Genomic DNA, 27,393 nt, shown 5'->3' with positions numbered 1-27,393 from the left:
GCTGATTGTGGAACAGACCATCAACTGCTCATATGCAAGTTCAACTTGAAGTTGAAGACAATTAAAACAAGTCCACAAGAGTCAAAATATGATCTGGAGTATATCCCTCCTGAATTTAGAGGCCATCTAAAGAATAAACTTGATTCATTGAATGCCAATGACTGAAAACCAGAAGAATTGAGGGATGACATCAAGAGCATCATCTATGAAGAAAGCAAGAGTTCATTAAAAATACAAGAAAGAAAGACCAAAATGGATGTCAGAAGAGACTCTGAAACTTGCCCTTGAGCGAAGGGTAGCTAAAGCAAATGAAAGAAATGACGAGATAAAAGAGCTGAACAAATGATTTTAAAGAGCAGCTCAAGTAGACAAAGCCAATTACTATAATGAAATGTGCAAAGACCTGGAGTTAGAAAACCAAAAGGGAAGAACACACTCAGCATTTCTCAAGCTGAAAGAACTGAAGAAAAAAATTAAGCCTTGAGTTGCAATATTGAAAGATTCTATGGGCAAAATATTGAATGATGCAGGAAGCATCAAAAGAAGATGGAAGAAATACACAGAATCACTGTACCAAAAAGAACTGGTTGATCTTCATCCATTTCAGGAGGTAACATGTGTTTAAGAACCAATGGTATTGAAGGAAGAAGTCGAAGCTGCACTGCAAGAATTGGCGAAGAACAAGGCTCCAGGAATTGAAGGAATACTCATTGAGATGTTTCAACAAACGGATGCCCCACTGGAGGCACTCACTAGGTTATGCCAAGAGATTTGGAAGACAGCTACCTGGCTAACTGACTGGAAGAGATCCGTATTTGTAACCATTCCAAAGAAAGGTGATCCCACAAAATGTGGAAATTATCAAACAATATCATTAATATTGCATGCAAGTAAAATCTTACTGAAGATAATTCAAAAATGGTTGCAGCAGTATATTGACAGAGAACTTCCAGAGGTGCAAGCTGGATTCAGAAGAAGACATGGAATGAGGGATATCATTGCTGATGTCAGATGGATCTTGGCTCAAAGCAAAGAATATCAGAAAGATGTTTACTGGTGTTTTATTGACTATACCAGAAAGATGTTTACTTGTGTTTTATTGACTATGCAAAAGCATTTGATTGTGTGGATCATAACATTGAGAAGAGTGGAATTCCAGAGCACTTGATTGTACTCATAAGGAACCTGTACATACATCTGGAGGCTGTTGTTCAACTGAAAAAGGGAACACTCTACGGTTTAAAATAAAGAAGGGAGTGCGTCAGGGTTATATCCTGTCACCATACTTATTCAGTCTGTATCTAAGCAAATAATCCAAGAGCCTGGACTATAGGATTGGAGGAAGAATCACTAACAACCTGCGATATGCTAAAGTCACAACTTTGCTTGCTGAAAGTGAGGATGACTTGAAGTACTTGCTGATGAAGATTGAAGAATGCAGTCTGCAGTATGGATTACATCTCAATATAAAGAAAGCAAAAATCCTCACAACTGGACCTATAAGCAGCATTACAATAAATGGAGAAAAGATTGAAACTGTCAAAAACTTCACATTGCTTGGTTCTACAATTTATGCCAATGGAATCAGCAGTAGGACATCAGAGCACGTATGTTGTTGTTGTTGTTATGTGCCATCAAGTCAAACCTGACTCATAGAGACCCCTCCTTGGGTTTCCGAGGCAGTATCACTACGGAAGTAGGATTGCCCAATCACGTATAGCACTGGGCAAATCGGCTGCAAAGGACCTCTTTCAAGTGCTAAAGAGCAAAGATATCTCCTTGAGGACTAAGATGCATGCGCCTGACACAAGCCATGGTATTTTCAATCACCTCATATGCATGTGAGAGTTGGACAATGAATAAGGAAGACTGAAGAAGAGTTGATGCTTTTGAGCTGTGGTGCTGGGGAAGAATGCTGAAAGTACTGTGGACTGCTAAAAGAACTAACAGATCTGTCCTGGAGGAAGTGCAGCCAGAATGCTTCTTGGAGGTGAGAATAGCCAGACTTCATCTCATCTACTTTGGTCATGTTGTCAGAAGCGACCATTCCCTGGAGAAGGATGTCATGCTTGGTAAGGTGGAGGATCGAAGAAAGAAGGGAAGGCCCTCAATGACATGAATTGACATGGTGGCAGTGGCAGTGGGCTCAAGTATAGCAAGGATCATGGAGCTGGCTCAGGACCGGGCGGTGTTTTGTTCTGCTGTGCATTGCTATGAGTTGGAGATGACTCCATGGCATCTAACTGTGAGACCCCCTCCCCTCCAGGTAATTATTCTTTAACTAGGAGCCATTAGTGCCGGGGACTCCAGCACGTTCCCCACACCTCAGGGCTTTACCTCACAGAGCCCTGAAACACCCTCCCCTCCTTTTCTACCCCCTAGCAACAACCAATCATTTATCAGCTAATACCTCATTGCTTTTGTGTTACTCCACCCTGTATTTTTCCTATAAAATTGTAATTGTAGTAGAGCATGTGGTCTTTGCCCAAACTGCTGTGTCAGTGTAAGCAGAGACCCTAGCTCGAGCTAGCCAATAAACTTTCCTTTTGTTTTTGCATTATCTTGTGAGTGGCAACTTCCTCGCGCTGACACTCCTTTCGGAACCTGGGACCAACATTAACAACAACAACAACTGGACCTACTGTGTGGATTACACCTCAACACCAAACCAACAAAAATCCTCACGACCGGACCAACAAACAACATCATGATAAATAGAGAAGAGATTGAAGTTGTCAAGGATTTCATTTTACTTGGATCCACAATCAATGCTCATGGAAGCAGCAGTCCAGAAATCAATCAATGTATTGCACTGGGCAAATCTACTGCAAAAGACTTCTTTAAAATGTTCAAAAGCAAAGATGTCACTCTGAGGACTAAGGTGCACCTGACCCAAGCCATAGTATTTTCATTCACCTCATATGCATGTGAAAGCTGAACAATGAATAAGGTAGACTGAAGAAGAATTGATACATTTTGGGTTGTGGTGTTGGTGAAGAATTTTGAATATATCATGGACTTCCAGAAGAATGAATACTTGTGCCCTAGAAGAAGTACAGCCAAAATGCTCCTTACCATGCAAGGATGGTGAGATTTCATATCATGTACTTTGGTCAGGTAATCAGGAGGAACCAGTCCTTGGAGAAGGATATCATGCTTCGTAGAACATCCACCGCTAGTCTGTCAGTCTGTCATACTGTGGTGGTTTTGTGTTTCTGTGAGGCTGGAGGCTATGCCACCAGTATTTCAAATATCTGGTGGACAGATTTCAGCAGAGCTTCCAGACTGAGACACACGCAGAAGAAGGAAGCGGCCATCCACTTCTCTAAGAATTGGCCAGTGAAACTTTATGAATAGCAGTGAAACATTGTCTGATACATGACTGGAAAGCTTTATGAATAGCCCTGAAACATTGTACAGCAAGGATTGTGAGGCTGGCTCAGGACTGGGCAGTGTTTCCTTCTGTTGTAAATAAGGTCTCTGTGAGTCAGAGCCATCTCCATGGCACCTAATAACAACTTAGTAGGTTTTTTTTTTTTTTTTTAATGTTGTTGTTGGGTGCCATGAAGTCAATCCCAACTCATAGCAACCCCATGTGGTAGAGTAGTACTGCCCCATAGGGTTTCTTAGGCAGAAGGAGCCCTGCTGGTACAACACTCCACTGCTAGTTAGACTAAAGGTTGGCAGTTCGAACCCACAGCTCTGTAGGAGAAAAACATCACCAAACACCAGCAAAAAAAGAATAGCCTTAAGCAGATGGGTTGATAGAATGGCTGCAACAATGGGCTGAAAGAATGAAAATTGGCTCAAAAGATTGTGAGGATGGTACACTGAAGAACCGGAAGGAGCTTCTGGACCAGACGTGGCCGTAGAGAGAAAAATGAGACTTCCCCAGCATGCCCTGTGTGAAGTGCTGACTAAGGGACAGGTAGGGTGTGGCATCACTGAGGACAGCATGGAGGACAGATGGCAGCAACAACCAGATCGCCACCTCCCACTGAACCATGCCCCAGCTTGGCACCATGTAAGCCCCTTGGAATTATCCAAAACCCAGGACAATTTGGGGCTAGGGAGAAACCTTAAATAGACTGAGATTCCATACCAACCACCCAGGAAGATGAGGATCCAGAAGGTTAGTGGTTCAAACCTACCAGCCACTCCAGTGAAGCAAGACTGGGCAATTACTTCTATAAAGATTTACCATCTCAGAAACCCAATGGGGGTGGCTATGAGTAGGAATTGACTCCATGACAGTGGATTTGGGGTTTTTTTTAAGTCTATTCCGACTCTTAGGAATCCTATAGGGCACAGTAGAACTGCCCATTGGGCTTCCTAGGTTGTAATCTAGGAAGGAGGAGGAGGCAAATGGCCAGGTCTTTTCTCCTACAGAGCTGTGGGTTTGAACTACTAACCTTTAGGCTAACTAGCAGTCGAATGTTGCACCAACAGGGCTCCTTCTGCCTAAGAAACCCTGTGGGGCAGTATGACTCTGACAGACAGCATTGCTATGAGTTGGAATTTACTTGATGGCACCCAACAATAACAGTTAAAAAAAAAAAACCAAAACACTGCATTTTGAGCACATTCAATTTGTAAACTAGTTTTTTAAATTATTATTATTATTTTAACTTGCTGTGCTCAATGAAGGAGCTCTGGTAGCATAGTGCCTAAAGCACTTGACTGCTAACCAGAAGGCTAGCGGTTCAAACCAGGCACTCCTTGGAAGGAAGGTTGGGCAATCCACTTCCTAAGTGATACTGCCTCGGAAACCCAAGGAGGGGTTGCTATGAGTCAGGTCCGACTGGATGGCAAATAACAACAACATGCTCAATGAATATTTGCCAAAGTAATGCCAGATTACCGGCACTTCTCTACAGCCCTAATTTTCTTGTGCTTTGATTTAATTATCAGAGCACATACGCTTCCCTGACTAAATTGTCAATGGCTTCAGGGCAGGGACCGGCTTATTCAGCTTTAAATCCTACACACACGCATCCTAGGCAGAGTATAAACCGAATAACTATGGAAATGTTTGGCATTTTCCTCCAGGCTCCAAAATCAAAAAGGTCCCCACCCCCCACCAGGTGCTAGCCAGCCCCTTTGCTCCCATCTTCTAGAGTGGCAGACTCCTCAGAGCTGGGAGCAGGCCCTTTATGGGAGTGGACCCTTTAATGCGGGCGTCCAATGCTGCAACCTGCCTGAGAATGAGTCTGTTAGAATTGAAAACACGTCTGTGGTCAGTAGAGAGCTCTGTCCTGCTCAGCCACTGTGAACTTGAGGCTTGGGGTGAAGCAGAGGCAGGGAGGCCAGACTCCTCATGGTGACTGGGCCAAGCGATGGACAGGCCAGGGCAGGGGCACCACGTCTCTCTGCCCTGGGAGGCCCTGGAGAGTGCTGAGGATTTGGGGCTCCCCAGAGATGGCGCCCAGAGTCTGGTAGTCTAGACCCTCGGCCTCCCACCTGGGCTGCCCCCACCCCCACCCCCCACCCGGGATAGTCCTCTCCAGGGCCCCAGCTATTTTCTGGCTGCCTGGCCCCACGCCAACATTTTATTCTGGACTCTGGCAGCAGTCCTTAGTATTCTGCCCATGAGTGCTACATTTGGACATGGGGATTTGGCCCCCTGGTCTGTATCTGTAAGTTGTTCCCCACGTGGCTGTCCTTCCTTTGTGGTCAGAAGGCCATCACTGGCTACCGGCTCGGCCCCTATCTCAGTGGGGCCCCTGCTGCCTTCCCGAGCAGGCTGGAATCCCGGCTGTGCGCCTGCCAGCTGGCTGACCTCAGGCAGGATGCTGAACTTGTGGCCACCACAGTGCCCCCTTCCCCGCTTCTGTGCCCTCTGCAGCCCCAGTGCCTTGGTCTGCTGCCTGGCAAAGGCCCGCTGCCCCGCCCACTGCCCCATGGGACAAGGCGCTCCACCTCCCCAGCCTGGCGCTGGGCCTGCCACTGAGGGGTGGCCTTAGAAGGTGAGCTCTTTCCCTCACCTTCCCGCCCTCCTTCTTCTCTCTATGCTCCTCCCCCTCTGGTCCCCCTTTTCTCTGCTCCCTCCTTCTTCCTCTATTCCCCTCCCCTCTTCTCTCCTTCCTTCTGTCCCTCCTCTTCCTCTTGCTTCTCTCTCCTCCCTTTCCCTTCCTCCTCTCTGCAGTGTGTACATGAGTGCACGCACAGACAGACACGCAGAGACACAAAGGCGCATACGTGCACATGCACGTGTGCACACACACACACACACTCCCATGGTCTGCCTTCTCACCCTTCCTCACCTTGGCCTCACCCACCTGCTCTAAACAAAACCAAAACTCAAATCCCCCTCCAGTGCATTCTGACTCATAGTCACCCTATAGGATGGAGTAGAACTGCCCCATAGGGTTTCTTTACAGAAACAGACCGCTGCATCTTTCTCCCTTGGAGTGGAGTGGCTGCTTTGAACCTGCCACTTTCCAGTTAGCAGCCGAACGCTTAACCACTGCACCACCAGGGCTCCTCCCATCTGCTCGAGGGGACAAAAAACTCCAGCTGGAGACTGAGATGTTTCAGAGTCTTTTATTGAAACCAGGTGAGTCACTCCATTGACTGAGAAGGCATGCTAAGTCCCGGACACTCCAACACCTCCCTTGGGCTGGGCATGGCTGCTCTGCCCTTCCAGACCTCACCTTCATGCCAAAGGGACACTCTGCTGCCTTCAGGGGCAGTGATGAATCAAAGAATTATTGTAGCTGGGGCTCAGGTTAGGGCTTGGGTTTGGGGCTAATGGTGAGGTGGAGCTGTGGGTCAGTTAGGAGGAATTGGGTTGGGATTTAGGCTTGAGGAGGGTTAAGGATGACCCAAAATCTGCAGGCTACAGAGAATGACTTCACACGAGCAAAGGGTAGGCTGTTCCCAGCATCCCACCCCACCCCAGGTGACGGCACTCCACAGGGAACCCCCTCCCTGGGCTAGGGAAGTGATTAAGGACATCTGCCCTCAGCCCCTGCCTCTCCTGCCCACCTCTCAAAAACAAAGCAGACACTCCAAACAAACTATGTTACTACAGGAGGCGCAGCCCCGCCCTGTCCTGGAGCCGGGTCCCAGGTGGGTGGGGGCGGGTCGAGGGCCTAGCCCTGGAAGCCCAGCTCCTTGTACTTGGCCGCGATGTCATTCCGGAACAGCTCCAGCGCCTTGCTCATGGCTCCCTGGGCATCAGCGCCGAAGTCCCCGGAGTGCTTGCTTTGAATGACCTGGATAATGGCTTCCGAGATGAACTGCAGGGACAGGGGATGAGAGGGGCACAGTCACCAGGGTGGAACAAGCCAGGATCCAGTGGGGAGTCAGACATGGCCCACCTGCTCTATTTCAGCTCTTTATGGAGCACTTACTACGCACCTAGCACGGTTCTGAGTGATTCTCATGGGTTAACTCCTTTAATCCCACAAGCCCTTGAGACAGATGGGGAAACAGGCACAGAGAGGTTAAGCTGTGTACCTAGGTCACATAGCCAGAAAGGGGCAGAGCTGGGATTTGAACTCAGGTGTCCATTCTTTTGCCACTACCCTCTGCTACCCTTCAGGAGGGGCACCCAAGCAGCAAGGAGCCTTGGGCCACCTTTGACATGGGGGCCACAGAAGAAAAAGGGAAGTGCTCAGATTCTGTGATTTTATCAAGGATTTTCCCAGTCAGAAAATCTAGAAGAAACTATTTCCATTCATTTGTTTTTAAATTTTGAATTTAATGATTTAGCATGTCTATTGCCTTCAATACCCTATTTGGAGGAAGTAGATTTTCAAGGAGCTCTGATGGCATAGTGGTTAAAGCATTGGGTCAGTGGTTCAAATCCACCAGCTGCTCCACAAGAGAAAGATGAGGCCGTCTGCTTCCATAAAGACTCACAGCCTTTGAAACCTTATAAGGCAGTTCTACTCTGTTCGCTAGGGTTACTGTGAGTTGGAATCGACTTGATGGCAGTGGATTTGGTTTTAGGATCAAGTTTTCAGAGCCAAGCACAGAAATATTGGTGAGAGAGAAGGAGGGAAGGAAAGGGATGAGGCGACGGGTCCCCCCAAGGGCTGCTAACACCTTAGACCAGTGACATCACCACCACTCGCTTTGAATCCACAGTCTCCTCATTAGGGAAAGGCTAGTCAGTGGAGAACAGAGAGACCGAGGAACTGCTATAGGGACTGAAAGACATCGTGGACTTAAAATTGCTACTGTGCTTTTTGTCTCTGGGTGGCACAAACAGTTGAGCACTCGACCACTCACCAAAAGTTTGTCACTCCTCAGAAGGAAGGTTGGGCAATCCAACTTCTGTAGTGATACTGCCTCAGAAACCCAAGGAGGGGTCGCTATGAGTCAGGGCCGACTCAACGGCACGTAACAACAACAACAACAACAACCCACCCAGGCACCTTGGAAAGCAGCCCTGGTGATCTGCTTCCAAAAGGCCACTCTGCACATGTGGGGTGGCTGTGAGTTGGAATCGACCCCACGGCCATTAGCAACAACCATCACACATCACTGGGATACAGAAATGAAAGAGAGCCAATTTCTACTCTCAAGGCACTTATGGCCAGTAGGGGGGACAGTTGTGTAAATGATAATACCGTCAGGAAGGTGCTATGACAGAAAACGTCTAGGGGGACTGTCAGGTGGAGCGACAGACCACCTTGTGGGCCTGGGAGCAGGAACAGAGAAGGTGGCTTCTGAGCTGGAGGATGGACAGGGATTTACCAAGACAGGAGGGCAGGGACCACAGCACTGCAGAATCTCTCAGGCAGGGCTGGCTGGGCATACCTGTGAGTTGTGATGCTGAGTGAGTGGGGCAGGTGACATCATGTGTGGAGGCAGGGAGAACGCAGGGAAGTGAGGCTGAAGAGGGATAGTGGTGGTGGTCATTGATGGGACATACTGTGCCATGGGAGATTAAGAGCTTCAGTTCCAGAGCACCATAGATCTGACTTGACTTCTTGGCGTATTAGCTGTGTGCTTTGGGCCAGCTACTTAACCTCTCTGAGCCCTCAGTTTTCAAATCTGTACAATGCAGATGAGGATAGTACCTGCCTGGGGCACAGACTGCTAATTGCCTACCTCATATTCATTGTCTTCTTCCTTGGCAGCAGAGCTTTGGTTTTATACCAGTGGCAACAAACTACATTTCCCAGCTTCCCATGCACATGGGTATGGTCTTATAATTAAGCTCTGGCTAATGAGATGTAAACAAAACATATTGGATGAGATTTCTGGGAAAATTTCTTAAAAGAGAGCCTCTTTTCTTTTAGCTTCCTGTCCTGGGATACGGACCAGATGGCAGGAGCTCTAGCAGCCATCTTGAGCCATGAGGCAACCTTGAGAATGGACACGGTACACAGGAAGAAAGGGTCTGTGTCTCTGGTGATTGTGGTGCCACCACACCAGCTCTGAACTTTTTTATGTGAGAGGAGAGAAGGCACTGAATGCAATTCCTAACCTTAGGGGGTTGTTGTGAGAGTTCCGTGGGGACCCAGCTAAATGCTCACCGTGGCTCAGCCTACCTGGGAGCTGCCATCATTATCCTCATCCTCATGACCACACCAGCCTTCCTGTCGCTTCCCCCCAGAGGATGCACTGATTCATAGGGTCCTTTAGTCTCCCTTCCCTCAATGCTTCCTCCCTCCCCCAGTTACAGAGACAGCACCTTAAGCTCAGGCTCCCCTAGGTCCACGCAAGTCCTTAGCCCATTTCAGGAGGTCTGAACCAATTGCTGTGCCTGGGATACCTGATGTTCTTCACCTGTAAAGATATTGAACTACTAGAGCCAGTCTGCTGCTACCCCATTTCTGTCACATGAGCCCTGGAAACCCCAGACTCCAAATCACAGGGCTTAGGAGCTGGGACTCTGGAGTAACGGAGACCTGAGTTGAAATCTTGACTCTGCCATTTGCTCCCTCTGTGACCATGGACCAGTTACTGCACCTCTCTGTGCCTCAGTTTTCTCATCTATCCAGTAGAGATGATAATGGCCTCTACCCATGGAGAGACTGGAAGGTCTGTACCAATGTCTGTCCTCCCCTCTCCCTTGGTAACTATATACTAATTTTATTTGAGGAAGAAATGTGTGCACTCTCAATGACCCCAGAAGGGATGCCAAGTGGGTGACATCCCCATTTTACAGATGAGAAAACTGGGATACAGGGGAAGTGACAGAGGCAAGGTCAGCCACCAAGGCAGTGGCTGAGCTGGAACTCAAACCCAAACTTCATCCCCTCAGAGGCCTCTCCCCAGGCTCCGCCCACCCTGGCTTCGCCTCCCACCTCCAGGTACTTGACGGGGATCTTGTGCTTGGTGGCATGGCTCTGGGCCAGGGGCTGAATCTCTGCCTGGTGCTGCCCCTTCTTCTTGAGGATGCCCCCCAGGGCGGTAAGCACGGTGGTGCCATGTTTCTTCAGGTCCTCGGAGGCCTTCATCTCGTCCTCTGTCTTCAGGTGCTTGAACCTGTCGAACTTCTCCAGGGTCTCGGGATGACCCTTAAAGAGCCTGTGGGCACAGGAGGCTGGAGTCAGAGGCAGGGATGCACAGAGGGTCCGCAGGCAGCCAGAGCCGAGTGCAAGTCCAGACTCCCCTGCTTCACCTCTCTGTGCCTCCACTTCCTCATCTAAGGAATGGGGCTGCCAATAGTCACTACCTTAGGGAAGTGCTGTGAGGAGTAAAGGAGACAGAATATGCTAGTGCCAGCAGGGGGCCTAGGTGACTATCTCCTATTCTCTCCTCTGCCCACTCGTCTCTCCTCTCCTTCTCCTTCTCCTTCTCCTCATTTAATAAGCCCTGTGAGGTTGGTCCCTGGGCGGAGCAATCAGTGCTTGACTACTAGAGTTTGGAAGTTGGAACCCATTGAGGAGCACCATGGAAGAAAGACCTGTTACTCTGGTTCTGGAAAGGTTACAGTCAAGGCAGCCCTATGGGGCACTTTCCTACTCTGGAACACGGAGGGTCATCATGAGTTGAAATCAACTTGATGGCAATAGGTTTTTGAGGTAGACACCATTCACTCTACAGGCAAGGACAGAGTGGCCAAGTAACGGCTGGCGTTTTAACCCAGGCAGCCTAGCTGCATGTCTATACTCTTGATGACTACTGTTGTTTTGTTTCTTACACCAAGAAACTTATGCACACAGAAAAATATACACTTACCAATGTGCACACATGAGAGTTCTTGTACATACATGTGCATGTTCACATATGCACCCATACAGTCACAGAACACTCACAGAGGTGCTCATAAATGTCTCACAAGCACCCACTTACATGCACAAGCACGCACACAGGCTCCCCCCACAGACACACACACACATGAACGCACATGCATGTGCATATGCACACACACACAGGCACACTCCCACACAGACACAGATTCACAAACACTCCATGTTGCATAGACACAGAACAATTCCTCCTCTGGTTGCATAGCTTGTGTTTCTCCAGAATGCCCATGTCTGCCCACAGCTGTGCCCAATGTCACCACCTCACCCTTGGGCCTGTCCAATGTCCTAAGTGTCACTGACAGCTTGTCTCTGGCACTTTTCACCCAAGGGTCCCCAAGCACCTGACTATTATTATCTAGTGACAGTGATCCTTGTACTCCTGCCTGACAGATGGGAGACCTGGCACCACAGACAAAGGCGTGTCAGGACACTGAGAGGAGACTGTCTGGGGCGGGAGTGGGCTGAGGACCTGTGACCCACAGGCGGCAGGGCATCTCAGACATGTCAGGGTCCCCTCCTCAAAGTCCAAGGAAAGGATAGGGGTCTGAGGACCATGGAAGCTAGATCTGCCTCCAACTCTGTCTCCAATATGCTGTGTGATGTTGAAAAACCCATCCAATCTCTCTATGTCTCGGTTTACCTATTTATAAACTGAAAGTTTGGTCTAGATGATTTCTTAATCTCCAAATTTTAAGGCTTGTCCTCTGCCTACCCTCCACATTCAGGCATCAGTCAGAACAGTAGCCCAAATTTAATTTTAAATAATCCAGAGGAGTTGGGTTAACTAGTCCCCCCTCCTACTCGGGCATGACAGGTCCTTAAGTCCTACAGCTAAGGGCTCCCAGGACAGCCACAGATGGCCAACTTCCCAGATTTGCCGGCAGCAGGGACCCAGAAAAGGAGCAGACAACAACCTCTCCCCTTGTGGGAAGGGGCGGAGGGCCTATCCACTGGTGTCTTAGAGTCTTCAATCCCATCATCAACCTGCCTAGTTTATCCACCAGTTCTCCAGGCAAGTCAGAGAGCAAGGAGGTCATTTCCCTGCTCTGAACTGAGGCCCAACTGGACATCCACATGGAAGCCTGAGGACTCTCCCAGACCCATGAACACCCTTCTGTGTTCCAGAACAAAAAGAACCAGAGTGGGAATGACACTCAACTCTCATGTAGCAAGATGGTGGAGCAGTGCCGGGAGCAGGGAAGCTGGATCCAAGCTGCCTGGTTTGAATTCCAGCTCCCATCTTCTTTGCTGTGTGATTTTGGCCAAGTTACTCAACCTCTCTGTGAAATGTGGATGATGATAACAAAATCTACCCCATAGAACTGCTGTGAGGTTTAAATGTGTTAAGAGGTGTGAAGCACTTAACACTATGCCTGGCTGTCCATATGTACTGTCTAAGTCTTTGCTGTTCTCCTCCTCATCTCTATCATTTTCATCATCTCCACCATCATGACCTTCACCACCATCACCAATCAGCTCCACCATCATCTCTACTATTGTTACCATCATCATCCCCATGACCATGATCATCATTATCATCATCACCATCTTCACTGCTGCCATCATCTCCATCATCTCCACCATCATCATCTCCACCATCATCATCTCCACCACCATCACCATCACCATCACCATCATCACCACCACCATCACCATCACCATCACCATCATCACCACCACCATCACCACCATCATCATCATCAACATCACCGCCATCATCATCATCATCATTGTTAGGACCGGGAATTTTTGGTTCTGCCTATAGCTGCCATTGGCTGACTGAGACACTCAAGCTCTGATTCCTCCCTGTAACGTGAGAAGTATTGGCCATGAACAATGGTTTTCAAACTTTTCATGGCCTCAAAATTCTTCATTCAAACGAAAGAAGCAAAAATTAATGAAACAGAAAAGGAAAGGCAGGAGCCCCTTCAGCCGGCTGCCTCTGGAGCCAGAATCACTAACTGATGTCCCTGCATTTCTGTCCTAGAACTCTATGACCATGTACTTGCAATGAAGGCCTCAGCATTTGGCCAACACACGCAGGTTACCAGAATTGTCTCGCTTTTGTGATCAGAGAGTTTGGAGACAAGGTCAGTCAGAAAGGCCAAGGTTGGCCTCATAAACAGAACCAGAGGCCAGTTCCCATGGAGGCAACTGCAGCCCTGGGTGTTAGCATTTATTTTCTTTCCCACCCAAGGAGGCCACCCTCTCTGTACCCCAACCACTGGAGGATAGCACCCATTGTCAGGGTCTCTGCACATCTTGCAGCTAAGATGTGACAGGGCACTGTGCCCTCTGGGGCCTTCCAAGGTCCAGAAGTCTCGGAGATCATGTCTCCTCCCTGGCACCTGGCACCCGGCCCCCTGGCAGGCCTTTCAGATCCACTCTGAGAAGGGAGGAAATATTTCCCAGGTGACACAACATTTCAAGGCTCCTCAACACCCCAGTGACCCCAGTCACTGCCTCAGGGCTGGCAGCCCCCAGACACCTTGAAAACTATCCCCCACACACTGCTCTGCAAACTCTAGTCTTCCCTTGACCTTTAGCACTCTGCCTCCTCTCTACAAACAAGAGAAGACCATGGACTCAGAAAATCCTAAGACATACCAGAAGAGAAGGATCTCAGACACTATGTCAACAGCCTGTCTCTTGACCAATAGGGAGCTAGGACCTAGAGAGATATAGTGACTTGTCCAAGGTCACAAAGCAATTGAGTGGCTGAGGTATTGATGTTAACTCAAGGAGAGTCTTTTGGGGATTCAGGGTTTCCTATCAGGAGATATCAGTGCAGCCCTGGTGGCCAGAGACAAGTGGAGGAAGACATAGGGAACACCCCAAGATGTCAGTTAGAGCCAACAGAGACCTTGACTGTCCTCCCTCAAGTGTTTCTCCTCCTTCCTCACTGCCCTCGAGTCGGATCCAACTCATAGCGACCCCTCCTTGGGTTTCCGAGGTGGTATCTCTACTGAAGTAGATTGCCCAATCTTCCTTCCGAGGAGTGGCTGGTGGGTTTGAACCACCAGCCTTCAGGTTAGCAATACCCCGTAGTGATACTGCCTCGGGAACCCAAGGAGGTGTCGCTATGAGTTGAGTCTGACTCGATGGCGCATAACAACAACAGCAACAAATTATACATATATATATATATATATATATATATATATATTTTTTTTTTTTTTTTTTTTCCCCAGGATCCGCTTACTGTAAAAACTTGGAGACCACATTACTCTTAGCAATTCAAGACATACTCATGTCATTAAGGAGCCCCTCCTGTCTTCTTGTCTCTAACTGCAGCACCGTGAGACATCCCTGGTGTAGGTCTCGCCTATCATGGGCAGGAACCCCTAGAACTCACTGCGTGCAGGAATGTGGCCAAGCCCCTCACACACACCGCCTTATTTACTTTTTCCTGCCACTCTATGAGGTACCCAGCCCATTGTCATGGAGCAGATTCCGACTCATAGTGACCCTATAGGACTAGGTGGAACTGCCCCTTAGGGTTTCCGTAATCTTTATGGAAGCAGACTGCTTCAGCTTTCTCCCACAGAGTGGCTGGTGGGTTTGAACTGACAACCTTTGGGTTAGCAGCCAAGTCTTTAACCATTGCAACACCAGAGCTCCTTACTCTATGAGGTAAGTATTAGGATATCCCCCGTTGTACAAGGAGGCTGTTGAGGCTCAGAGAGGTTGCATAACTGCCCAGTAGTCACGCAGCTGCTTGGTGGCAGAGCTAGGACTAAAGCCAGACCTGTGTCACCTCAAGGGCTATGTCTTAGCCTTGACAACTTTTGGACTTTAATCGGTTGTGACTTTGGGAATGTCCTTCTCCTCCCAGGTCCTTCTTGTCCTCATCTGTTATGAGGTGTCTAGACAAGATGTCTCAGGGCTCTCATTAACTCTGACCATCTCTAGTTCCAGAATTCCTCCCGGTGGGCTCTGGGCACCCAAGGTCTGATTCTCAAGCTTCCCCAGCTTCTGACAAGAGCCTGTGATGGAACCTCTTACCTTCTCTGACTCAAATCTCTTACACTTCAAAGTAAAGAAAGCCAAAAGGGGGTTTAACAAACTCAACTAATGTAGCCAACTGGTCAACCCCAGGGAAACCTTCCACCTTACAGCTGAACATCCTTGATCTTCAAGGAGTGGGTGATGGGGTCCATAGGGTCTCTTCCTTTTACCTGATGAGGACATCCTGCCCATGGCCCGGGATGTCAGCCTCCACCTTCCCCCAGACGTTCAACACCAACTGCCATTCCGCGTCGCTGAGCCCCATGACACAGCCTGAAGAAGATAAAAAGAGCAAGCAGGGGCTGAATGGATGTCCTGGTCCAACAGCTGGGGTCTGAGCCGGCCGGGCCCCAAAGGGGTTTTATACCTTCCTTCACACAGGTCACCTGACATCCATTCTCTCTCTCTCCTGCCTTGTCTCCTCTCTCTCTCTCTCTCATGCAGGGGTCTAATCTTTTCCTTTCTCTAGCTCTCACATGGAAGCTATTTTCGGGCCACTGCCATTGTGGGGAGGTAGGACAACTCAGGCCACTGAATGGGGGGCGGGCTGTCAAGGAGTGGGGAGGAGGCTGAGCCATGGTCTGGGCTATCAGAGGTCAACAGAAAGGGCAGCTGCCAAGGCCAATGCCAGCAGCCTGAAACCCAACTCTCCCTGCCGCCAGCCATCCCAGAAGCCCTGCCATCTTTCTAAGCTTGGGCAGCAGGCACTTGGCTGACCACAGGACAGTCCTGGCTCCTCATGGTCTCCTCTCTCCCCTTCTGCTTGGCTTGCCAGTTGTCCCTCACCCAACCAAAAGTGGTGGCAAGGGGCCCAGTGGCTTCCCGCTGTCAGCTGGCGAGCCCGGCAAACCCGCACCCTGCAGTCTGAGTCTCTGCACTCTACCCAGAGAACTCCTGGCCTCATGGCCCTGCTCAAGTAAAGCCCTCTGAGACATTTTGCTTGACATACCCCTTCCAGGCACAAGGAGTAGCTCGTTCCTTCCATGTATATGCATACGTTCCTGTTGTATTGCTTACTGCATTCCATCATCCTTCTCTGTTTTCCTGCTGTTTCCTCCATTCCTATGAAAGCAACCAATACGCACAGAGATTGGACCCTGTGCTAAGCCCTGCTCCAAGCCCTTTACATTTGGTAACTCATATTTAATCCCCAACAGGGCTAAAGGGTAGATACTGACATCATTCCCCATTTAACTGAGGGAAGGTTAAGGAAACCTGTGAAGGGCACATAGCTAGCTGGTGGAAGAGCTGGGATTTGAACTCAGGAAGCCAGCCCCTCCAACCCCCTGGGTCCATGATCCTGACCCTAGTTGTTGAACATCTTGATTTTCAGAAGAGCAGAGGCTCTGTCTTATTCATCTGTATGTCCCATGGGCCTAGCAGAGTGTCTAGCACGAAGTTTGAACTAAATAAATGCTTGTTGAATACAAAGATGGATGCCTTTGCAAGAAAGGCAAGTGGAGGTTGATGGGTCTTATTTTCCATCCATCCATCCATCCACCCACCCATCCACCCATCCACCCATCCACCCATCCATCCACCCACCCATCCACCCATCCATCTATCTATCCATCCACCCACCCACCCACCCATCTAGCAAACATTTATGGAGTCCCTGGGTAGCACAAATGGTTAAGCACTTGACTACAAGCCAAAAGGTTGACAATTTGAATCCTCCCAGAGGTGCTTTGGAAGAAAGGCCTGGCAATCTGCCTCTGAAAGGTCACAGCCTTTAAAACACTATGGAGCAGTTCTACTCTGCACCCATGGGGTTGCCATGAGTCAGAATTCACTTGACCGCAACTAACAATGACCTGACACCATGCTACATGCTGTGGACACACAACCAAATGAAACACATCCCTGTGCTCAAGAGACTCATGGTCTCCCTGGGAGGAAAGTGAGAAGAGTGAAATCACAGGAGAGTTGACCTGTGCTATGATCAAGGTGTGACCAACCCTTCTTTCCATCTGTACAGGGCTTCATGGTTTACAAAGTGCCTCTCCGGACAGGGCTATCGCTAATCTTCACAATACCCCTGCGAAGGAGAGAGCCTCATCCCCATTCTACGGGTGGAAGATGAGGCTCAGGCAGGATGAGTGGTGTCCTGTCTGCTGTGCCTGATTGGACATGTCAGTTATGACCGCCCCACCTTACACAGTTCCGTAGCCCTTTCTAAAGATACCTGCCTCACCCAGCCTTGCTGCCATGTATTGGGACCACACAATGCTCCCCCAACCTGCTGCCAGTCACAGCTGATTGGGCCAAAGCTGATACCTGACCAGAGGGAAGCCAATGGCAGGGCTTTGTCCAAACAGCCAAAGTTTATTACTTCTCCAGTCAGATTCCCTCCAGTCAGATTTTTATCTTTAAAATGTGAACAGGGACATTTGACAAGAACAGGTCAGCTGGTAGCACAAGTAGAGTGAAAGGAGGTCAAGTTCATGGTGAACACTGGGTCAGACTCCCCAGACTTAGAGCTCCTGAGTGGAACCTTGAGTCTAGAACATCCCTCCATCCTGGCCTCTGTGAAGTCCAACCCAATCACCATGCAAAGGTTTCCTTCAGCCGCCACTTCTTTATGACCCTCAATTCTTCTTCAGTGAGCCCCATTTACTGACTGAGCCGATTCCTAATGGCCAAAAGGACCAGCACCACACGGGCTGCCCATGGTGCTCTGCCCCTGACAGTGCTTTCTGGAAGTCACGCCAGAGGCTCTGCCTTAACCACGATGCCCAGTCAGTCGGGCTCCAAGGGCTGATCGAGCTTTAAGTGTTGAAGATGCATCAGAAAAATATGCAGCTGAAAATGCCCTGGGGACTTTTCAGGGGGGCATATCATTCAAGGTCCCTGGCACAAATGGTTTGCATTTGACTTCTAACCTAAGGGTTGGCGATTTGAACCCACTCAGAGGTGTAAGGTCATAGCCTTGCAAACCCTGTAGAGCTCAGCTCTGCTCTGCACACGTGGGGTCTCCACGAGTCAGAATCGAATTAACAGCAGTGAGTTTGGTGTTCCAGGTTTTATTATTATTATCATTGTTCATTCATTCATTCACTCATTCAATACCCTGTACTGTGCACCTGCTCTGTGCCAGGCCAGGATCAAAGGGAAAGACTACTCTGAGAGGGTTTGTCCAGGACTCAGACCCTCGGCAGCTTCAACCTCTACTGCGGGCCGTGAGCTGGAGGGTGAGCCAGGAGTCTGGGAGGGGAGGCAGAAGGAAGAGAGGAGGCAGCGGAGACCTGCCCCAGGCCTGTGTCCGGCGACCCACCCAGCATGCTGGGAAAGGCCACTGGGGCACCTCCTTGGCACCGCTGTCAGAATCCATAGCGGTATGTGCTAATTTCAGTCCTCAGAGTGACAGTCAGTACACGGTGTGCAGGCTTCAATGCTCTCCTGCCTTGTGCCCTAGTGAGAACCTCAGGGCAGCCCCGTGGGGTAGGCAGGGCCGCACGAAACGAACAGAAGAAAGAGTTGCCGTCAAGTTGGCTCCGATTCATGGTGCCGTCACGTGTGTCTGAGTAGAAAACCACAGGGTTTTCAGGGTTGTGACCTCTTGAAAATGATTGCCATGGTTTTCTTCCAAGTTGCCTTTAGGTGGGTTCGAACTGTCAACCTTTCAGTTAGAAGACTTACCATTTGTACCACCCAGTACTCTACCCCACTGTGGAGGAAGCAAAGACTTGGAGACTTACCAAACTGGTAAGTGGCAGAGCTGGGACTTAAACCTAAATTCTCAGCTCTCCTCCGTCTCTAAACTCCTGAGCTGTCTGGGGACAGCCTGAGTACTTAAAATCTCATCAACCCATTACCGACGCTAAAGTGTTTAATCTGAAGCTGTCACCCCCTTGGCAGGCGCCCCCATTAGCTAACGTGCTCATGGAAACCTGTGGCTTTGAAGTTGATGAATGCAACCTTTTAAGTTTTACCATTTAAGCTAATGGGAAGGCTCTGACATCTGTTTGTACTTACACATCTCTACAACAGAGCAGTAGTACCCAATGGTTGCTATGACGACCGGGAGTCACCAGCTCTGTTTGGGGACTATAATTATCGCCGTGACAGCCTTCACTGTGGCCGAGGTGGGAAAGCCGGAGATGCATGAAAGTCAGGCTGCAAAACTTCCTGCAGCCTTACACACTCACTTCACACACTCACTTCACACACACACACACACACACACTCAGCTCCCAGATAGGGTTACCCCAATGGGGCAAAGCTGGATCCCACAGAGTCTTTCTTTGTCCTTTCACATCACAGAACCTTTGAAACTGAAAATCTGAAACCTGTAGAATCCTCTCCAAGTCTTCTATTTCTAGAGTCTTGAGGTCCCAGACTTCAAATTCTAGAGTGCCAAAGTCTTCAACTTTCCCCATTCTGAAAATGGAGATTCCAGATTCCAGAATCATAAAAAGCTAGCGATAGAGAAGCCCAGAACTACAGAACCATAGGATCTTGAAGCTAAAAAAGCTTATAATGGTATCTTGCCTCATTTCCCTTTAAATGCAAGAGTTCTTCCTACAGGTCATCTACTGTCTGCTTGGATACTCCTAGGAGCAGCAAGCTCACTACCTAACACTGCAAAGGTTCTTTATATTGAACTAAATATGTCTTCTTGCCATGCTCACTTCCACGTCCTGGCTCTGCCGGCTCCTTGCCAATGTAGGGGACTAGCTGAGCCTCTCTCCAAAGCCAGTGCAGCCCCTCCACCTCACAAGGGCAGCTCTACACCCACCTAAGACTTTTCTTGTCCAACTGAGCATCCTCCAGGACTTTAACTGAGCACCCGCCGAGGCAAGCCAAGTCAGGGGCCTCAGTGTGGTGGAGACACACCTGTTCCGCAATCATCAGTGTCCCATGGCCCTCACTCCCCACCCCACCCCGTCACAGCATATGACAAGGGCACTCTCTAGCAGAGGCTTCCAGAACCCACCCCCACAGACCGAGCCCCCAGACGGCTGTGCACCAGGCCCCTCTCTTTCCCAGGCTGCAGGTCAGGGTAGGTGACCTACTAGCCCTTGGGCAGCTGACAACTCCCTCCAGTGAAGATGGGGATTGTACTTTAAGACCCCTCCCCAGAGAGATGAAAGGCATGGAAAGAACAAGAACACTTGGGCTGCTCAAAGCCAAGGGTCCCCTGAATCGTGACAGCCTCAGTTTCTCCTCCCTCAGGTGGCCACCCCCTTGGAGTGCCTGCCTTATGCCCCTCCCCTGCTCCTCAAGGTCAGCTTACTGGCCCTGGATGGCTGCCAGACCAGGACTCGGGGCAGGATGGGGGGCTGACATCGGTAGCATCTGCCCAAGCACCCTGATGAGGCAGCTAGACCCTCCAGCTGGCTCCAGACCCCCCCCCAGTGGTGGGCCCACCACCCACAGTGGCTCCTCTGTAGGCCCCTTGGCCACCATCATACTGACCACGGTTCCCTTTCTCCCAGCTGTCCTTGCGGAGCCTCCAGCCAAGTGGCCGGCAGGGTGTGCGGGGGGTGGGGTGGGGATGTCTTATGGCAGCTGGGAGAGGCACAGGAACTAAAATTATAGTCTCCACGCAAGACTCCTCCTCTCCCTGGAGCCCAGAGGGACTTATCTGAGGAGGGCTGGCAAGGAGACAGGACCCCAGCCCCCAACTGCCAGGGCACTAAGTGTGGCTAGGGGCACTAGCCTCCTCCTTCTCGCCCCTCCAGCCATGCCCACCACCTGTCGTCTGGACTGCCACTCCCCCTGACCCCCCAGCCCTAGCCTCACCTCCACAATCCACCCCGCCCCCCTTCCTTCAAGGTCCATCTCAAAGAAATGGCCTCAGCTCCAAGAAACTTCCCCCAACTCCACCCCCTTCCCAGCACATGTGACCTTCCCCCACACACACACACTGGGTGCAGCCTTCTCGTCCCTCTCTGCTTTAGGGTGCAGTCTATCTCTCCATTTCCATCCTGTGAGCTCCTCAGGGGCAGGAGTGATAAAAGCCACAAACACAGTCCCTACTGGATGCCAAGGCACTGCTCCTCCCAGCAGCCCTCGGAGGTAGATACTCTCATAAGACCCTCTTTACACACGAGGAAACTAATGCACAGAGAAGTTAAGTAACTCACCCAAGGACACCCAGCTAAGAAATGGCCAAACATGAAACACAAACCCAGGCCAGTCCAGCTCTGGAGTCTGCACATTTAACCATTCCTCTTCACGTTCTTTCATATCTGGGATCCTTCCCTCTCACCCTGCTGACTGCATCTAGTAAACTCTTGGGATGTTTATTTTATTGAACTGAATCTGTTCAGTATCTCGATTTTCCAGAGGTTAAGGCAAAGACTACTGGCAATCTTTCAATGGCTAACAATCCGGAGGCCCTACTGCCATCTAGTGGCGAGAACGAGAAGAGCATACACTTGTGGCTCCACTTCTTACATCCACTGTCCTTTGTTATCCAGCCTCCCAGCCAGGCTGGGGTCTGATTCCACCTCTATATTCATGGTGTCTTGCTTAAAGATTAAGGACTGTTTGCTAAATTATTAGAAGATGAGTTAACCCTAGTCCTTGCCTTCGAAGAACTCAAAGTCTAGTGGCAGACACACCACACCCCAGTGGGATACGGAGTGCAACGGAGATTACAGCAAAAGGTGATGACAGAGGGGTAGGAGGGCAGCCTGGGGCCTCAGGGAGCAGGCTTCTTGGCCAAAGGGAGACTGGGCTGGATCCAAAAGTATGAGGGAGTGCGCTGCAGGGTGCCCTACACAGAGGTAAAAAAAAACAAACAATCTAACTCTACGGCTGTCTGCTTGATTCCAATTCATGGTAACTTTGTGTGTTACACTGTAGAACGGCTCCATGGGGTTTTCTTGGGTGTAATCTTCATGCGACTAGATCATCAGGGCTTTCTTCCGCAGCACTGCTGGGTGAGTGTGAGTGCACCACCCAGGGCCTGCAGCAGGGGGTGCACTGTCCCAGGGGACGGAGAACGTGAGACAGACTGGGAAGGGCAAGAACTTGGGGACTTAGGATCAACAGTGCAGTTCCACACACACTCATGCACACCTAGTAATGTCACACTCCCTATGCTGGGCCCTGGGGACACCCTGTGGTCCCTGAGCTTCAGGGTAGCAAGAGGAGGGAGGGATATGTAAGCAGACAGTGACTGTGCGTAGTGACAAGGGGAGTCATAGGGGCAGGTTAGCAAAGGGTTAAAGGCTTTGCAATCAGGCAGAGCTGAATTTGACCCTGGTCTTCACCACTCACTGCTTTTGAGCCTAGGAGAGTACCTCACTTTCCAAATCCTTTGTTGTTGGTTTTGTGTTTTGTTTGGTAAATCTAAAATAGTAACTTTGAAAATAGTTATCTATCTCAAACGTCCTTGTGAAGATTAGAATAGGGAGTGAATGTACAGCACTGGATGTGGTACCTGGTATGCAGTAAGTGCTCGATAATTGCTCACTGTGGCATATGGTCCAGAGGAATCACAAAGGATAGGATGATTAATTCTAACAAGGAAGGTATAGCAAAGAAAGTGATGTCTGAGTAGGGTTTTGAAGGATTAATAGGAGTTTGCTTGTTGTTGTTGTTGTTACGTGCCGTCGAGTCATACCTGACTCATAGCGACCCCTCCTTGGGTTTCCGAGGCAGTATCACTACGGAAGTAGGATTGCCCAACCTTCCTTCTGAGGAGTGGCTGGTGGGTTTGAACCGCCAGCCGTCTGAGGAGTTTGCTAGGAGGGCAAAAAGAGGAAAAGCTATTCTGAGCACGAGGCCCAGCATGTTCAAATACATAGAAATTGGTCTCTAAGGATTAGGTTTGGTTGTGGGTGATGGAAACCCCAGAATAATGTGGCTTTACCCAGAGATCGCTTATTTCTGTTTCACACAGAAGACCATGGGTAGGGGTCCAGGGCTGGGGGGGGCTGCAATGTTATCGTTGTTGTTAGGTGCCGTCAAGTTGGCTCCAATTCATAGCGACCCCATGTCCAACAGAACAAAACACTGCCTGGTCCTGTGCCAGCCTCACAATCCTTGCTATACCTGAGCCCATCACTGCAGCCATTGTGTCAATCCATCTCATTGAGGCCTTCCCCTTTTTCGCTGACCCCCCACTTTACCAAGGATGATATCCTTCTCCAGGGAATGGTCCCTTCTGACAACATGACAAAGTAGGTGAGACGAAGTCTGGCCATTCTCGCTTCCAGGGAGCATTCTGGCTACAGTTTCTCCAGGACAGATCTCTTCCTTTTCTGGCAGTCCATGGGACTTTCAATATTCTTCGCCAACACTGCAATTCAACGGCATGAACTCCTTCGGCCTTCCTTATTCATTGCCCAGCTTCCACATGCATATGAGGTGACTGAAAACACCAGGGCGTGGGTTAGAGCACTTTAGTCTTCAAAGAGACATCTTGGCTTTTCAGCACTTTAAAGAGGTCTTTTGCAGCAGTTTTGACCAGTGCAATACGTCGTTTGATGTCTTGACTGTTGCTTCCCTGGGTGTTGATTGTGGAACCAAGTAATATGAGAGCCTACAATCAGAGGCACGTGGTGTGTGTAACAGGAGTTGTCTGAAAGCGGAGCCTTAACTCCATCATAAGGTCTGGGCATGAATCTAGACTCCATGCTGGATTTCAAAGCTGTCTTTTGTAACAGCAGTTCCTCTAACTTTGTGCTGACCTAACCGTATACCCTAACGGGACATTCTTTTGCTCTGTGGCCTGGCAGGTGCAGGATATCACAGTTCATTCCCAGGGGGTCTTTCCTCTGTGGTCAAACAGATAGCTGATGCTGGAAAACTCTGGATATGCACGCAGCATTATTGACAAGTCTTTACAATGGACCCCGGGGAACAGGCCTGACTCAGAAAGCAACTTTAGCAGAAGGTTCCCAGAAAAACCTGTCCTGCCATCATTCTGGGACCACCCTGTAATCAACTGAAGGGCTTGCATGCTGGCAGTTAGGTACCTTTCACCAACCCTGTAGGAGCCCTGGTGGTTAAAGCACTTGGCTGTGAACCAAAAGGTCGGTGGTTCAAACCCAAGGGCAAAAGATGAGGCAGTCTGCTTCTGTAAAGATTTACAGCCTTGGAAACCCTATGGGGCAGATCTACTCTGTTATACTGGGTCGCTAAGAGTTGGAATTGACTCAACGGTAGTGGGTTTGGTTTTTGACTTTTTGAACCAATCTTGCAATCCCACATCTATGTTACCCACCTAGCCTGCTAAGTTCCCTGCCCTTAGATAGCCTTTGACTCCCCCGATTATCATTCAGCCAATCAAGATTTTATAACTTTAGTTCCTGCTTCAACTGTAGAAGAATGCCAGTTTCTTCTCTGTCCGGCAACTCTGGATTTGGATGTCTTCCTCATCCGAACTGCCTCTGGACTTCCAATATATCTCTTAACTTTACATTTATAGAGTGTGTGGTTTCACTCTAGGACAGGACTAGCCTCAGTCTACCTTAGTGCTCCACCTTATAACACACATGGCCTCTACCTCCTGACCCAAAATGGCTGCTTGAGCTCTAGCCATCCTGCCCTTACTCCAAACAGCAGGAATATTTAGGGGGAAAGAAGCATGCACCTCCTATCTTTAAGAACACTTTCCTGAAGTCCTAATCAACACCTCCTTTGAGTGTATATCATATGGCCCCACCTGACTGCAAGGGAGGCTGGGAAATGTAGTCTTTATTTCTATAGCCATATCTCCAGACAAAACCCGAGGGTGCTATTACTTAAGAAGAAGGGGAGAGTGTAATTTGGATGAAAAGTATTTCTACTACCAAAAAAACCGAAAGAAAACCAGTTGCTGTCAAGTCAGTCTCAACTCACGTCAACTCCATGTGTCACAGAGTGGAACTGCACTCCAAGGTTTCCAAGGCTGTGCCCTTTGCATCTCTGAGTGGGTTTGAACCACTAACATTTAGGTTAGCAGTGGTGCACTTCAATGTTTGCACTGCCCAGTGTATTTCTATGACAGGGAGTGCAAAACAGCATGCTCTGTGCAGGGAAGGATAAACACTGTATTTTCTTGTGGTGGAAAAAGTGAGGGAGAGGGTGATGGAAGACGTGGCTGGGGAACAGGCCAAACCACGGAGGGAGCACAGAGCCAGGCGTGTGGGCTCCTCCCCAGAACGCAGTCGCCAACACAGGGTTTCCAGTGGGGGAAGGCCAGTCGGCTGTCCTGGAAAGAGCACAGGAGTGGCAGAAGGGCATAGCGTAGTGAAGGGACAAGACTGGACAAGGGAGGTATTTCTCCCCCAATGGTTTGTTGTGGACGTTTCCATATGTTCAGCAAAGTTGAAATGATTTTACAGTGAATACCGACACGCACCACCAAAATTCTACCCTCGACCTTTTACTGAAGTAGTTTTGTCACACATCTACCCATCCCTCCAGCCCTTTATAAGAAGTCCTGGTGGCACAGTGGTTAAGTGCTCAGTTGTGTAACAAAAGGTCGGCAGTTCAAGCCCACCAGCTGCTCTGTAAGAGAAAGATGTGGCAGTCTGCTGATGGAATGATGGAATGATGACAGGCTGGAAACGCTATGGGGCAGTTTTACTCTGTTCTATAGGGTTGTGTTAAGATATTTGTCTGCTAACTAGAAGGTCAGTGGCTCAAACCCACCAGCTGCTCCATGGGAGGAAGATGAGGCAATCTACTTCCATAAAGATTTACAGCCTTGGAAACCCAATGGGGGTTGCTATGAGTCACAATTGACTCAATGGCAGTGGGACATAGTGTTATGTGGTGGTTAAGTTTGTGGGTCAGCTTGCCTGGGCCTGGTTGAGTGGCTGGGCAGCTGGGTATAGTATTCCCCATGATGAGACTGGTAATCAACTCTAGAGAATCTACTGTGAGCAGCTGAGTAGCTGCCTTAGTGATATGGTCTGCTTCCTGTATATATAAGGAGAAGAGTTGGGGAACAGTCTCTAGCTTATGGTACACTTGAGCCCTGCATGTAGCTGAGTTGTTGTTCAGCAGCCTACCATGCTCTGCCAACCTTTGGACTTTCAGTGGACTTGAGTCAATGGCCTGCTGTGTGGTTCGGTAATATCAGGAGAATGCCTTCTCAGTTGTCAACCTTTTCAGTTTGTCAGCCTCGGCAGCCAGCAGCTGAGTGAAAAAAAGCCTCCAGCTTCAGTGGGCTGGCAGCAGGAGGCAGAGCCGAAGCCCAAGGTTGAGGGGCTTTCACCCAGCCCCTAGAGCCTAGCACTTTGAACTCAAACTTAAAGCCTCCAAACTCCTGTTTGTTAAAGCCATCCCATTTGTGGTGTATTCCTGCCAGAGGGCAGTAGGGAACCAAAACAGGTTGCTACAATTCAAAATCAAGTTGACAGCAACCAGATCAACTATCAATCTTTCTTAATTTTGTGGCGTTTCAAAATAAATATCAGACATCACTCTGCTTCCCCGAGTATACTTGAGCATGAATGTCATCAGCGAGGGTCCTAAGTTTGTTTACTTTTTTTATTTTGCTTTAAATCCAGTGAAATTTATATAGGTGGAAGGTGTACATCCAAAGCAACACAATCCTAGGAGGACATTTGCTGAATTTGGCTGCTAACTAAAAACTTGGCAGTTTGACTCTACCCAGGGGCCTTCAGAAGAAAGGCCTGGCTATTTCTTTCCAAAAATCATTCATTGCAGGCCCCACGGAGCACAGCCCTACTGTGACACACTTGGGGTCTCCATGAGTCTGAGTCTACTAAACAGCACTGGGGTGGAGGGGGATGTGTGTGTGTGTGTGTGCGCGCGCGTGCATGTAACACAAACCCCTACCCAGATGTAGAACTCCCCCATCAAACCAAGAAGTTCCCACCAGCCCTTCCCAGACAATCCCAGTCCACTTCCCAGAGTCAGCCACAGTCCTGTATTTGTTGTAAAAATACAGATAACACATTTGCCAAGTCAGCATTTCTCTCGTGTACAATTCAGTGAGCCCGATCATGGTGTGCAACCACTACCAATATCCGTTGTTAGTTTTCCATCACCATAAACCACAGGGCGGTTGGGGAAAGGGAGACCTTTAAGAGCCAGCCATGGGCGCCCAGCCCAGGGTGGGGCTGGGTTCTGCGCTGAGGGTTGTAGGAAAAGAGAGGAGACGGATCCCTAGGACTTCGCCCCGGATTGAACCGACTGAACGCCAAGGCTGTTCCTCCGAGCGCCGCCTCCTCCAACCTCACCCACCAAGAGTTCTGAGTGG

The 27,393-nt window shown here is 49.4% G+C and overlaps 1 protein-coding gene across 1 annotated transcript; it reads right to left on the bottom strand.

The window, feature by feature from the left end:
- Positions 1–7,094: 7,094 nt before the first annotated feature.
- Positions 7,095–15,486, bottom strand: MB (myoglobin). Its single transcript, XM_007953973.2, has 3 exons — positions 15,392–15,486; positions 10,266–10,488; positions 7,095–7,241 (listed from the first exon to the last, which is right to left on the bottom strand). The coding sequence occupies exons 1-3, from the start codon at positions 15,484–15,486 to the stop codon at positions 7,095–7,097; spliced, it is 465 nt and encodes a 154-aa protein (XP_007952164.1).
- Positions 15,487–27,393: the final 11,907 nt, after the last annotated feature.

Source organism: Orycteropus afer, unplaced genomic scaffold (genome assembly GCF_000298275.1).
Source record: "Orycteropus afer afer isolate SDZICR_OR568_19922 unplaced genomic scaffold, OryAfe1.0 scaffold00421, whole genome shotgun sequence".
NCBI lineage: Eukaryota > Metazoa > Chordata > Mammalia > Tubulidentata > Orycteropodidae > Orycteropus > Orycteropus afer.
The sequence above is the reverse complement of the archived record's forward strand: the minus strand, read 5'-3'. Positions and strand labels throughout refer to the sequence as shown.